The sequence below is a fragment of the Coregonus lavaretus genome, assembly GCF_964263955.1.
Source record: "Coregonus lavaretus genome assembly, chromosome: 36".
NCBI classification, from domain to species: Eukaryota; Metazoa; Chordata; class Actinopteri; order Salmoniformes; family Salmonidae; genus Coregonus; species Coregonus lavaretus.
The window spans coordinates 22,687,776-22,701,715 of record NC_140023.1 but is presented as its reverse complement, the minus strand read 5'-3'; the positions used below and the strand labels follow the sequence as shown (position 1 = coordinate 22,701,715).

The window sequence follows — 13,940 nt, the reverse complement described above, 5'->3', positions numbered from 1 at the left end:
GAGACGTAACGATCAAGCAGCACTACCTGTGCAGGGAGCTGAAGGAGCTTAAAGAAGAGGAGATAGACATCCCTCCAGTTCCAGGACAAGAAGAGGAGACGTTTACTGATTCTGTCAACCAGAAGGCAGATCAGTTAGATGTAGTTCCTGTTCTTACTATGTGTGGGGTGGTCACTCCAACCTCTAGCTGTGCTCCGTAAGATTCTCTTCAGAAACATTTAAGCTAGTTGTTTATTCATTCACTGGAAATGTTTGTTTTTAAGACTACCCAGTTGAGAGTGGACATGGCACTTACTTTGGCACTGACTGATATATGATCATGTATTTTGATGTTATCGATGTATTCAATTTGTTCATATTTTATTTATTTTACAGTGATGAGAAGGTTAGAAGATATGAACTGGCCAACCACAAAGTATCAGTGAACATATTCTATAATGGAAAGCATGTGTCTACGTCCGAGCCGTCCACGTTCGACAGTGACTTCAGAGTTCAAATTCAACAGATGTTCAACATGCAGATAATACACAGCCCAGAGAACATTATGCTTGAGGTATGTTTCTCTTGCTGTCAATAATATTGTTAATTTGTTTTTTGCTTTTGAGAGATGCTATATTCTTACATTTTTCCAGTAACACTTAATGTGAAGGTACACTTTATAAAGAATGTGTTTCAATGGGCTTATAAGTAGTTTATAAACTGTTAATAATTTTGTTTTGTAAATTCACAATTGCAGATTTGTGAGACGGTGAAACACAAGAGCACTGTTGTGGCCAAAATATATGTGCCCATACCAGACAGGAACATGCTCTCTAGCAATGCTACAATGGAGAGGTCAGAGTTCAGCAGTGACAGAACCATCAAGGCCTACTACGCTGGTGTTGGGAGCAGTGAGTAACGTTGTAGCTATGGTTTGTGATTATTTGGAAGATGTGATATTTAGCATAGGTGAAATTGCCACGGGAAGGGGGGACATGTAACACTTGATATTTAGTGATGAGCTATCCTGTGAAAGTCTATTAAGAAAGTTATGGTAATGTAGCTCACTATGTGTTTTTTTGTTGTTGTATGAGGATAATGTCAACCCAGGTCTTTAGTGACAAAGCAATGGTCTTTTTAGATGTCCCATTCAAACTAGAGAAGGAGGATACTGAGGTGTGCCTCATGACCTCTGGGAGACTGCTGTATGTCCTCTCCTGGGCTGTGGATGAGAGTGGCTTTCCCATGGCGCCCACTGCCCCACCACACAGACCCAGCTTCACCAGGTGAGTCTGAACAACACCTGACTGACTTCCACAAGGTTGGCCTTCTTCGCACGCACGCACACACACATACATGCTCACACGCACGCAGGCTCGCACATACACACACACCTCTGTTTGTCTGTTACCTTATGAATTGAAGGCTTTTCTTAAGGCTGTCTTGCAATAGAAACCCTAACCATGTTACATTGCCTGTAGACCAATGGTCAGCGGTCCCAATGCGAGTAGGCTTGAATGGATCAGGGACCTTCAGTGTGACCCCAACCACCCTTCTAACACAGAACTCACAGAACTCCTTAGGGTGAGTGTTAACACTAGACTCAGAACCTCCACTTGTATTCTATCAAAATAAACCCAATGTTGTGTGGTTGATACAAAACATTCAGTGGTTGTCATGGATTCGAATCAGGAAACAGCTGGAGTGCTGAAACATGAAAGCTTGCCCGGAGCACTTGGTTTGAAGTGGACGTTTGAAGTAGCATCTCATATTGTTTGACCAATAGGAGGCCTGTGAGCAGAGAGACAGAGCCACGGGTCACTTCCGCCTACATGCCCTGGAGGAGGAGTTTGACTTCACCACCGAGGAGCAGCTGGAGAAGTCCAGACGCTTTGGTCTCCTGCAGCTGCGGAGCTCTCATGCTGTGGACGTCAGCCTCTCCAAACCCATCCCTCTCCACGACAGAGACATTACTGAAGCCATGTTCGCTGTAATGCCCTTTTCATTATTAGCCTGGTTCCAGATTAGTTTGTGCTGTCTTGCCAATTCCTACAGCATGGTCATTGTCATGCCAATGTTTGGCTATACACAGCATGAACAGATCTGAGACCAGAGTAGACTACTTCCTCATCCCTATATTCTGCAATGTTTTGGCTTGGTTTCATAAATAGTTTCATACAGGTACATACTTTACTCTCTTCATGCAATAACTTTGTGAGACTTTTGTTACTTTGTTGTTTCTCAGGATTATGATGCATCCCCAAGTCTGTTCCTTATGGATGAAGACCCTATCACAATGCAGAGAGCACGCTCTATCCACTACATCCAAAAGGTACTCTTCTTCCTTCTCTAGATTATTTAATCTGTAATTAGCATTTGATCATGTATGTCTGTGTTCACAGCTTACTCATATGATATGTTTGATATATGAACACGGGCTAACGAGTAGCAATTAAGACGTGTCATTTTCGATTGTCATGTGAGCTGTAATTGTTTTTTTAGGCGTTGAATTTGGCACGAAAGAAACTGTTGAACATCAAGAGGAAATACAAGTTCTCTGATATAGTCACTGAGTACCAAGAGGCAGATACAGTGACGTGAGTGTCTCTTTTTCTCCTTCACACCTCTCCGCATACAAATGGTGTTGCTGTACAGCCCACAAACCACGTCATAAAGACATCTAAAAGTATCTTTAGCTCTTGAGGCTTCTGCGAAATGGCAGACATAATAATAATTGAGTAGGTGCTTCTATTTGTCCTATTTCAATGTGTTTTTTTGCATATCCCATTCTCCCTGAGACACCGTCGGAGAGCGGGGTTGTCACAGCCAGGGTCTGCCATTCAACAGCCACCCTTGAGCAATTAGGGTTAAATACCTTACTCAAAGGCACATCGACAGATTTTTCACCTTGTCAGCTCTGGGATTTGAACTAGCAACCTTTCGGTTACTGGCACAACGCTCTAATTGCTAGGCTACCTGCCACCAGGCTACATGATGATACATGTCTCTATGTTTTGCTCGGACACTTCTAGAATCCTAGCCTGGAATCCAAACTGATATGCTTTGTTTCACCATTGAAATGGAGCATATCCATTTGGATTGCAGGCTAACACTCTCCACCCCATCAGGGAGTTCGACTGGGACATGTTCAGACTGAAGCGACCTCTCCGGCCTCAGCGTGTGAAGACGAAGATCATTCCTACCTGCTCCCTCTCAGACGGGGACCTGAGGATCCGTGTTGCCATCAACAATGCCCAGGCCCTGCCTGTTCGCCAGGAGGCTTTCCTCAAGTATTGATCCAAGTTCTACCCATCCTACTACTTTTACAACTACAGCTTCTAACGTCAAACCTATGCTATTACTATAACAAATACCTCAACGTCTACTATCATCACTTTACAGTACACCCAACCCAATACTACTTATACTATTAGCTGAACATATTCTCTATATCTACAAAATAGTTGGCAACAACCCCACAATGGCAGATACTTCAGCTTATCATGCCTGCAGCTATCCTTATCCTAATATAATTCTCACTGTACAATGCGTGATGTAACGGTCCTCTTATCCAATTCTAGCAAAGATAATTTTTTAAAACTGAATTTCCTCCCCACTTGACAACCATGCTCATAGAGAACATAGTCAAAAATAGACACTACTTTATATTTCCTTGACAGCGCAGGTCCATCTGTGTGGAAGCAGATCTAAGGAGTTGTGTTTTGTGTACCTTTAGGGAGATTCACGCAAGAGGCTCCTGCTGTGCTCTGACTAGCAGCAGCAGACACAACATGACAAGCAGCTCAGAAAAGGCTGTTCTACAGGTAAAATTGGTAGAGGTAGCACATATTTGGTGATAAAATATCACAGACAGAGGTGATCAGTGTCAACAGCATACTGTATATTGAAACAGAATTCAAATTGCATTGACAGTCAGATACTACATTCACTTATTTTCCTGATAGCTTTTTTTGTCATATAGGCCACTGACATGACATGCTGTATATATGGCAATATGCTTATGTAGGTTCATAACAGTAGGTTGAGTTTGTCCCATGGTTGTGCCAGGCTCAGGTTCAGCCCTTCGTTGAGGTTAGGTTTCAGGAGACAACGTATGAGAGCAGCATAGAACAGGGACCCAACCCATGCTGGAGGGAAGAGTTCACCCTGGAGTTTAAGTATGACACCCGCTACTGTCCTAATTCACTTTTAATTCCATCTCCAACTGGTTCAACAAGTGAATACTGTACATCCTTACACATAAACCAGTACTGTTCATGCTAATAAAAGAAAGTTTCAGAAATGTAAAATGTAATGTTCTCTCAGATCCTTAGGGGGTGATTATAGCCACGCAGCCCTTTCCAAAGTACAAGACAACATTGTCATAAACGTGTTTGATGAGATGTCCTTTCAAGTCATTGAGGTACTGTAAGCCTCAACTATGAAAGTACAATCACTGTTCAAAGGCCACTTCAAATCACAGAGTGAACCGGAAATCAACATTCTGTCTCTCCATCTCCATCTCCATCCCTCCCTTACTCTCTTTTTTCTGTCATCTTTCATCTCACCTGTGTGAAACCCAGAGCAGTTCTCTGAGAGGCTGTGGCACCCAGGTGTTCTCTGGCAGACAGTGGCTGGGCTCAGTCACCTTACCCTTCAGATCTCTGCTGCAGCAATCCAAGGTACTGTTCCGCACACACACCTTCAGGTTCTGCACAAGCCTGATAAAAGGATTGAAAGTCTGTCAGCTTTGTCCAACTTGGCCTAGTAATGTTGATAAGCTGCTGTGGTTGCTTACTGTGTGTAATAGAAACAAAGAAAGGCACAGTAATGCCGAATCGTTGGTTGTTTACCCAATAAATTACTGGGAGTTTATACATAGAGTGTGATACTCTCTTTGTTTTCATAGCTTCCAGTTTATTCACCGTTAGTCAGCACCTCTATACTAAATAATGTTCTCTGGGTGGGCGCCAGCTCATGCTTTTTGTCTTCTCTGCAATCTTAGAAAAAAGGTGCTATGTAGAACCATATAGGGTTCTTTGGCTTGTCTCCATATGGGAACCCTTTTTGGTGGTAGGTAGAATCCTCTGCAGAGGGTTCTACCCAGAACCCTCTATGAAGGGTTCTTCATAGAACCCTCTGTAAATGGTTCTACTTAGAACCCTCTATGAAGGGTTCTTCCTAGAACCCTCTATAAATGGTTCTACCAATAACCCTTTTATCATCTAAAGGTTCTTCCTAGAACCCTCTATGAAGGGTTCTACCGAGAACACTTTTATCTTTGAAGGGTTCTTACTAATTTTAGAACCTTGTATGAACGGTTCCACCAGCTTTACTATTACATTCTTTATGACAATACATTACATATCATAAGTCCTTTCTTCGAGGGCCTAGTTATACCCTAACCCAGTTGTGATAGGAAACTCCTGGTTTTAAAGACCACATCAGGACTGCAAGTCACATTATGCTGGCTTGCAAAGTGATGTGTAATTCCTATTGGAATCCCGCAACCTGCATTGAGATTGACTGCCAGGATAGGGAAGATTGGTTAATGAGACTACCTAAACCATCTAAACTGGAACAGCCATCTCAGTAACGGGTGCAAAAAGTCCAACTACTAACAGATTGGATTAGTTTAGAAAAATGTATGTTATTTGTCTTTGTGTAGCACAACATGAATCAACCAATCAATGTGCATGCAAAAACACAGATATTGAAACAAACAGTTCTGAAAATCAACCTGCAATAGAGCATGTTGAGAAATATTCTACACAGAGTAAAAATGACACAATCACACTAAACTCTGGTTATTAACACCAACACTGCGGTTATTTTACACCACTTAGTGTTAAGTTAATTTAACTCCTGAATCAACACTATGTACACTGAAAAACAACACTAGGTAAAACTGGTCAATTTGCTGTGTACCATACAATACATTGCTGGTTCACTCATAGTCCCTTCTGTTGTCCTACTCTCTGCTCAATAAATCACAGAAAATACTCATTTGAAAGACAGAAAATCATGGCAAAGATATCAACTATATCAGGACTGTATATGTAAAATGATTAAGGTACAAGATACATGCACAAATATTCCCATATAGGTATAGTTTAAAACAGTCTACTAAAGTTTAAACACTGAGTTAAACAGTAAATGCTCAGGCACTATTTAAAAGAAAGGGTTCTTCAGATGAAAACGGTTCTTGGTAGAAACCTATCCCTCTGCAAAGAATCCTTTTGGAACCCTTTTATCTAACAGTGGCATATCAGCAGTCAATTTGCCCATATCTTATATTTTGATAGGTGTATGAGAAACTGACCATCTGTACCCCACCGACCCTATTGGGCTACACATGGACAGGGGAAGATATGGTCAATGACCAGGGCATAGAGATACCCGCGAGAAGAAATACCAGTTTCATTAATGTCTTCATCACTTTGGATCCAGCCATCTCTCTGAGTGATGACCAGATGGCAAAGGCAAATTATTTTAATGTTTAATACTGTTTAATATTAAAGAGGTACTATGTTTTAAAACCTCTTTGCCTTCAACTAAAAACACTTCATTGTTGTTATTTGATTTAGACTTTTGCAGTGGAAGATATTGATCGATAAGATATGGAATATAATTATTTTAATCAGCATCCATTATCTTGATGTGCTTATGTTTAATGTCATGACTCCTGTGATTGATAAGCAATTGTACAACTGTATAAGAACACACATCCATGGAAATGTACTATTTGCCCTATTCACATTTAGGATGGTGACCAGAAGCCCCTTTGGCTGGTGAGTATCAGTCCAATTTGTATTGCTTATCCTAACTGATGAGTCATCCTTTTCCATGTACTGCTGTGGCTCCTACTGAATTCTGTGTTTGTATCTGTCTCCACATAGTTTTCCACAGACGAGGATGAGGACTTGCTGGACTTGACCTATGAGTATGAGAAGCAGTGTAAGGTGGCAGCAGGCCGGGTGAAGAAGCGAGTCATAACCACAGTGATAAACAGTGAGGGGAAGTTTGTCCTGGCACACCGGTTCTTCAAGCCACTTCCTCCTCCACAGGAAGTTGTACTGGACACCCCCGACAATAACATGTCTGTTCTAGTAAGGCTCCAACATAACTAGATCTGGGTTCAAATACTATTTGAAATCTTTCAAATACTGAGCGTTTGCTTTAGTCTGCCTGGAGTGCCAGATGGGTGGGGTTTTCCGTTTTTTAAACTTTTATAGACAAGCTCAATCAACCCTAGCGAAAGTATTTCAAATTATTTAAAATAGTATTTGAACACAGGTCTGACTATAACATCACTATCATTAGAATGATTAAACCCATAACGTTCATGTCTAAAATATATTTGGTGTAGTTTACAGGCCCAAAAGTGAGTCATTAGCACATTAGTCAAAACATTTAGTTGAATCATTACACAAAATTGGTTTGGATGTACTAACATTTTCCAGCTAAAGACATAAACAACATGGAATCGTATGAAAGCACAGTTGTATTCATGCTTTGGAAGTTGTACTTATTTGGAGTTGTTTGGATGGAACTCAGTTAATTTGTTTATATGCATTATATTAAAGGGCAATTCACCCACTTTTCAACCTCATATTCATCATCTCCAGCGCCAAACCAGTGTCAAAATATGTGAAAACAGCATGTTGCTATGATCTGTGGTTAAAAAGATAAGGGCCTAAAAAAATGCTTCTCTGTGACATCAAAGGGTAGGATAGATTAAAAGTAACAAATAGTGATTTTCAAAACCTGCAATGAGTTTCTAGCCCAAGGGAGGGTATTATGTTGCTCCCCATGTCACCGCGAATCTCATAGTGTTTTAAAATGTTTTAACGTTTGATGATGTCAATGGGTAGAACTTTTTAAATGTATATTTATTTCCTAAGAAAAATGTGAGAGACGGAATCTAAAACAAAAATCCAGAAAATCACATTGTATGATTTTTAAGTAATTCATTTGCATTTTATTGCATGACATAAGTATTTGATCACCTACCAACCAGAAAGAATTCTGGCTCTCACAGACCTGTTAGTTTTTCTTTAAGAAGCCCTCCTGTTCTCCACTCATTACCTGTATTAACTGCACCTGTTTGAACTCGTTACCTGTATAAAAGACACCTGTCCACACACTCAATCAAACAGACTCCAACCTCTCCACAAGGGCCAAGACCAGAGAGCTGTGTAAGGACATCAGGGATAAAATTGTAGACCTGCACAAGGCTGGGATGGGCTACAGGACAATAGGCAAGCAGCTTGGTGAGAAGGCAACAACTGTTGGCACAATTATTAGAAAATGGAAGATGTTCAAGATGACGGTCAATCACCCTCGATCTGGGGCTCCATGCAAGATCTCAACTCGTGGGGCACCAATGATCATGAGGAAGGTGAGGGATCAGCCCAGAACTACACGGCAGGACCTGGTCAATGACCTGAAGAGAGCTGGGACTACAGTCTCAAAGAAAACCATTAGTAACACACTACGCCGTCATGGATTAAAATCCTGCAGCGCACGCAAGGTCCCCCTGCTCAAGCCAGCGCATGTCCAGGCCCGTCTGAAGTTTGCCAATGACCATCTGGATGATCCAGAGGAGGAATGGGAGAAGGTCATGTGGTCTGATGAGACAAAAATTTAGCTTTTTGGTCTAAACTCCACTCACCGTGTTTGGAGGAAGAAGAAGGATGAGTACAACCCCAAGAACACCATCCCAACTGTGAAGCATGGAGGTGAAAACATCATTCTTTGGGGATGCTTTTCTGCAAAGGGGACAGGACGACTGCACAGTATTGAGGGGAGGATGGATGGGGCCATGTATCGCGAGATCTTGGCCAACAACCTCCTTCCCTCAGTAAGAGCATTGAAGATGGGTCGTGGCTGGGTCTTCCAGCATGACAACGACCCGAAACACACAGCCAGGGCAACTAAGGAGTGCCTCCGTAAGAAGCATCTCAAGGTCCTGGAGTGGCCTAGCCAGTCTCCAGACCTGAACCCAATAGAAAATCTTTGGAGGGAGCTGAAAGTCCGTATTGCCCAGCGACAGCCCCGAAACCTGAAGGATCTGGAGAAGGTCTGTATGGAGGAGTGGGCCAAAATTCCTGCTGCAGTGTGTGCAAACCTGGTCAAGACCTACAGGAAACGTATGATCTCTGTAATTGCAAACAAAGGTTTCTGTACCAAATATTAAGTTTTCTGATGTATCAAATACTTATGTCATGCAATAAAATGCAAATGAATTACTTAAAAATCATACAATGTGATTTTCTGGATGTTTGTTTTAGATTCCGTCTCTCACAGTTGAAGTGTACCTATGATAAAAATTACAGACCTCTACATGCTTTGTAAGTAGGAAAACCTGCAAAATCGGCAGTGTATCAAATACTTGTTCTCCCCACTGTATGTTGACACAGGTATTGTGCTGGAGATAATGAAAATGCGGTTGGAAAGTAGTGGAGTTGCCCTTTAATTGATTTAAATAGGCATTATGTTGTGCTCTTAATTTTTTAAAACTCTGTATAACCCAGGAGAGGGTGGCAGCCTTTGTGTCCCTGATTCCCACCTTGTCCTTCCCATCTGACGTTGGTGACAGTGGGGACATGTGGCTCACCTCAGAGGTAAACAAACAGACCATGTTGTAGAATTAACATTTTGTTTCACAGAGCCAAGAATTAAAACATCACTTATGTTCAGCAGATATTAAATACCAAGAAAAATACTAGGAATTATCAACATAGTTTGATCAGCTTGTTGTTAACCCAGTGGTGCTTTTTCATTCCTTATTGTACACCTTTGCTATACACAATAGCAATGCTTGGAGCTGGCTATGGGAAACGATGTCAGTTTGGCAGTTCTGCTGTGCAACTTCTTTCATGACCTGAAGTTGAATGGGTGGCTTCTCGTGGGAACATCTGTCATAGAGGTAACAATTGACATGTCCTGTTTAATGTCCATTGCCTTCAAAAAGTATTCACACCCCTTGACTTTGTCCACATTTTGTTGTGTTACAAGGTGGGATTAAAATGGATTTGTCATTATTTGTCAATGATCTACACAAATTCTAACATTTGAAAAAAACAAAACACTAATATATCTTGATTACATAAGTATTCAACCCCCTGAGTCAATACATGTTAGAATCACCTTTGGCAGCGATTAAAGCGGTTAGTCTTTCTGGGTAAATCTCTAAGAGCTTTGCACACCTGAATTGTACAATATTTGCACATTATTATTTTTAATGTCAAGTTGGTTGTTGATCATTGCTAGACAGCCATTTTCAAGTCTTGCCATTGATTTTCAAGCCGATTTAAGTCAAAACTGTAACTAGGCCACTCAGGAACATTCCATGTTGTCTTGGTAAGCAACTCCAGAGTATATTTGGCCTTGTGTTTTAGGTTATTGTCCTGCTGAAAGGTGAATTTGTCTCCCAGTGTCTGTTGGAAAGCAGACTGAACCAGGTTTTCCTCTAGGATTTTGCCTGTGCTTAGCTCTATTCTGTTTATTTTAACGTCACCATTCGCCTAATGGTGAAATCCCTGAGCGGTGTCCTTCCTCTCGGGCAACTGAGTTAGGAAGGACACCTGTATCTTTGTTGTGACTGGGTGTATTGATACACCATCCGAAGTGTAATTAATAACTTCACCATGGTCAAAGGGATATTCAATGTCTGCTTTTTAAAATGTCTACCCATCTACCAATAGGTGCCCTTCTTTGCGAAGCATTGGAAAACCTCCCTTCTCTTTGTGGTTGAATCTGTGTTTGAAATTCACTGCTCGACTGAGGGACCTTACAGATAACTGTATGTGTGGGGTACAGAGATGAGGTAGTCATTCAAAAATAATGTTAAACACACAGTGAGTCCATGCAACTTATGTGCATTGTTTAAGACGTTTTCTGTTATGTGCCCTAATGAACACGACCCTGCTCTCATACAATGGGGAGGTTGTGATAATTTATCAAAATTAAAACTAAAAACATAATTCCACTTTGACATTATGGGGTATTGTGTGTAGGCCAGTGACACAAAATCTCAACTTAATTCATTTAAAATTCAGGCTGTAATACAACAAAATATGGAAAAAGTCAAGTGGTGTGAATACTTTCTGAAGGCACTGTATACATAAAACAACACAATGCACTCCCGTCCAAATCAATGTATTTGCAAGTCAGCTGAGAAAATAGACTACACCTTTAGTGCAATGTATTTAATTGTATTCATTGAGGGCAACACAGTAGCATTCATGTTTTGTTTTTTCAGGGAGAGACCACGTATGTCCTTACTCAGGAGAACACTTGGTTTGTGTTGTGGAACCCCAGAGATGGGAAACACTACCAGTCATACGACTCCTTCTGTCCTCTAAAGACTGTCGACTGTCTGGTCAATGGTGAAAATGTAAGCGTGGAGTCCATAGACATGGATACCCTCCGTTTAATTTGATGTATTATGTCATCCACTCAGATGTTGTGTATTTGAGTTTAGTCAAAGCAGAGGTGGTCAAATCAATAACTCCCTGTCCCAAAGTCCACTTCCCAACTGCTGTTCCTTGTCCCGGCACATGCTGTTTGTTATGCTATTGTTTACTATGCTACTGCGTTGTACCAGTTATTCAATGTTACATTTATGTAACAGTGTCATGAGACTGTGTTGTGACCTACAATCACTGTCAGTGATTGATACTGCTACATCATTATATGACCAACACGTGCATTCTATGCAAGTCTTGTTCACCAGGCGTGTGGTGCGCTAAAACTGTTGAAAATGATTATTGTCAACAGCCGCTATCTTGACTGTCTTAAAGTTTTTAGGTGACATGTCCATTGACCATAAATGTCATGTGCTTGATCTGACTGATGTCTCTCAGGTGTGGTTCCATCTCCAACCAACAAGAAAGATGCCCATCACTTTTGACGTATCAAATAATGCCACATGGAAACCCTTATTCCCCAAAGGATTCAACTCTGACAAATCCTCAATGGTATCTTGAACTTAGTGTTTTGCTACTGTAGTGTTTTTGACAAAACATAAAATGTAAGATACGGTTCCAAACATAAGAGCCGTAGGTTTTCCTCATTGAGAATTAGTGACATCTAGTGAATAGAAGTGAAATATTTGAAAGTAGGTCATATTTGAAGAACATAACTTATTACTTATATTGAGTCAACTACGCACAGGAAATAAAACTGCCCAAGGCTAACTGTAAAATATTTCAGCCAACAGAAATTAAATACCATCCCTCTCAAATAGATCTGGTCAATCTCCTTCAAAGAAGGTATGTTAATACGATTCTATATTTAATTAAGGCTATGCATTGCTTTTATCTTAAATGAAATAATTGTCCTGTATTTCACGCTATGGTCTTATCAGTCCCATCCATTAATTAATGAATTTCATTCTTCAACACAGGATGGAGATGAAACTGAAGAGTTGTGTGATGGACTGGAGAAGCCCCCACCCTACGCGCTGGAGCCCCCGCTGCGCAGTCATGCTCTCTGAGGTCATGCAGAAGCTTGAGAGGAACCCAGCCCCTGACACACTAGAGCTAGAGATAGACAGGGTCCTGGACACCATGAAGGATTACAAGGTGAAATAGGCCCACCCGTAACCCTCTTTAATAAGAAAGGGGAATCAGAGTGGATAGTGTTCATTAGGGACCAAATGGACTGAAACAGGAAGGGACTACCTGGACGTTTTCTGTTGTGTGTCCTGATGAACAACCCTGCTCTCGTACAATGGGGAGGGTGTGATGTTTGGGATTGTCCTTACATTTGATAGAAAACATGCAGGCCTTGAGATAATAAAATAGGTGGATACTGTTGTAAGACTTGCTACATGACTGATGACAGTGACCATTATTGGGTATACAATCAGAAAAAAATATTGAAAATGAAGATTAACAAAGTGTTTCCCCTACAATTTGTTTCAGCAGCAGTGGCAAATGTAGCGGGAGAAGGTCACTTCTAGTGACATTAAAAAGGACAGTCTACTCCAAAATGAATTAAAATTGACACCATCTGAAATATAGTTTTCCCTTTAAAAGCATTATAACCTGTAGCCCAACTGATGCAGCATAACGGCTTTAAATAAATAAGCTGAAAAAGCATGGGCTGCCCATCTGCATTTACATAATTGAAAAACTCCAATAGACTCAATGCATAAAACGCTACTTACTACAAATATTAGTTGTAATTTGACTCTGATCTTAAAAGCGCATCTCGGCAGAAATATAAAAATAAACTATGTAAAGGGAAACACTGATTAACTGTGTTTTTTAGGTGACTGGCTTTCCCATTCATATGGCCTACCAAGACATGAGCACAGTGATCGAGGCGGTCTACAACACCAGAATCCACAGCACTGAGATCCCTGGGACAGAGTTTGCTCTCTCCACATACATCCACCCATACCCCAACCACATCCTGTCAGTGTGGATATTCCTGGCAACACTGGTCAAACACCAGCATGGAGTGTTCTATGTTCCTTCAGTACACGAGCACTGAGACACCCTGGTTGTGTTCTTAGGCACCAAATGGAAGAAAACTGACTGAAACAGGGAGGGACTACCTGGAACCCTTTTTTGTTCGTTTTTTTGCATGCCCTCATGAACAAAACCTCTGCCTTTCAGGGTCAGCGTTTCTTAGCAGCTACTACTGTGGGAAAGGAATGCAGAATGAGTCAGACCAAGAGATAATCCACAAACCTGTACATAGTAAATTAATGGAAATACTGTACAATAAAGTTGTCCATAAATATGCCAGCAACAAGAACCTATATTTGTTAAACCCTTGATTAGCACATCATCTGGTATTCTTTCAAGTTCACAATGTGGTTTGTGAAATGTTTTAGGTAATATTTGTAGGTGTTTTGTGTTGATGGTATGCATAAAGGCTTGTAGGCCAATTGATATACATACTGCATACTTTACTGGCATAAACAGTATACCAACAATATGATG

General features: G+C 41.0%; 1 protein-coding gene across 1 annotated transcript; it reads left to right on the top strand.

Moving 5' to 3' along the window:
- The first annotated feature begins 123 nt into the window (after positions 1–123).
- On the top strand, positions 124–13,920 carry LOC311110554 (protein CC2D2B-like). Its single transcript, XM_084153061.1, has 23 exons — positions 124–196; positions 376–553; positions 737–890; positions 1,121–1,265; positions 1,461–1,563; positions 1,766–1,969; positions 2,225–2,311; positions 2,482–2,576; positions 3,108–3,269; positions 3,716–3,832; positions 4,048–4,071; positions 4,306–4,402; positions 4,563–4,661; positions 6,285–6,461; positions 6,744–6,770; positions 6,879–7,088; positions 9,516–9,605; positions 9,797–9,910; positions 11,246–11,380; positions 11,850–11,963; positions 12,199–12,257; positions 12,392–12,569; positions 13,261–13,920. Exons 1-23 carry the CDS (start codon positions 159–161, stop codon positions 13,483–13,485), a joined length of 2,832 nt encoding a protein of 943 aa, XP_084009187.1. The 5' UTR covers positions 124–158; the 3' UTR covers positions 13,486–13,920.
- The last annotated feature ends 20 nt before the right edge of the window (positions 13,921–13,940 follow it).

What these genes read in the sequence shown, in the direction of transcription:
- LOC311110554 (XM_084153061.1), top strand. Translation starts at nt 159, where the DNA reads ATGTGTGGGGTGGTCACTCCAACCTCTAGCTGTGCTCC. An exon ending in CACAGACCCAGCTTCACCAG is followed by an intron (nt 1,266 to 1,460) that starts GTGAGTCTGAAC and finishes CATTGCCTGTAG; the next exon opens with ACCAATGGTCAGCGGTCCCA. An exon ending in CTATCCACTACATCCAAAAG is followed by an intron (nt 2,312 to 2,481) that starts GTACTCTTCTTC and finishes TTGTTTTTTTAG; the next exon opens with GCGTTGAATTTGGCACGAAA.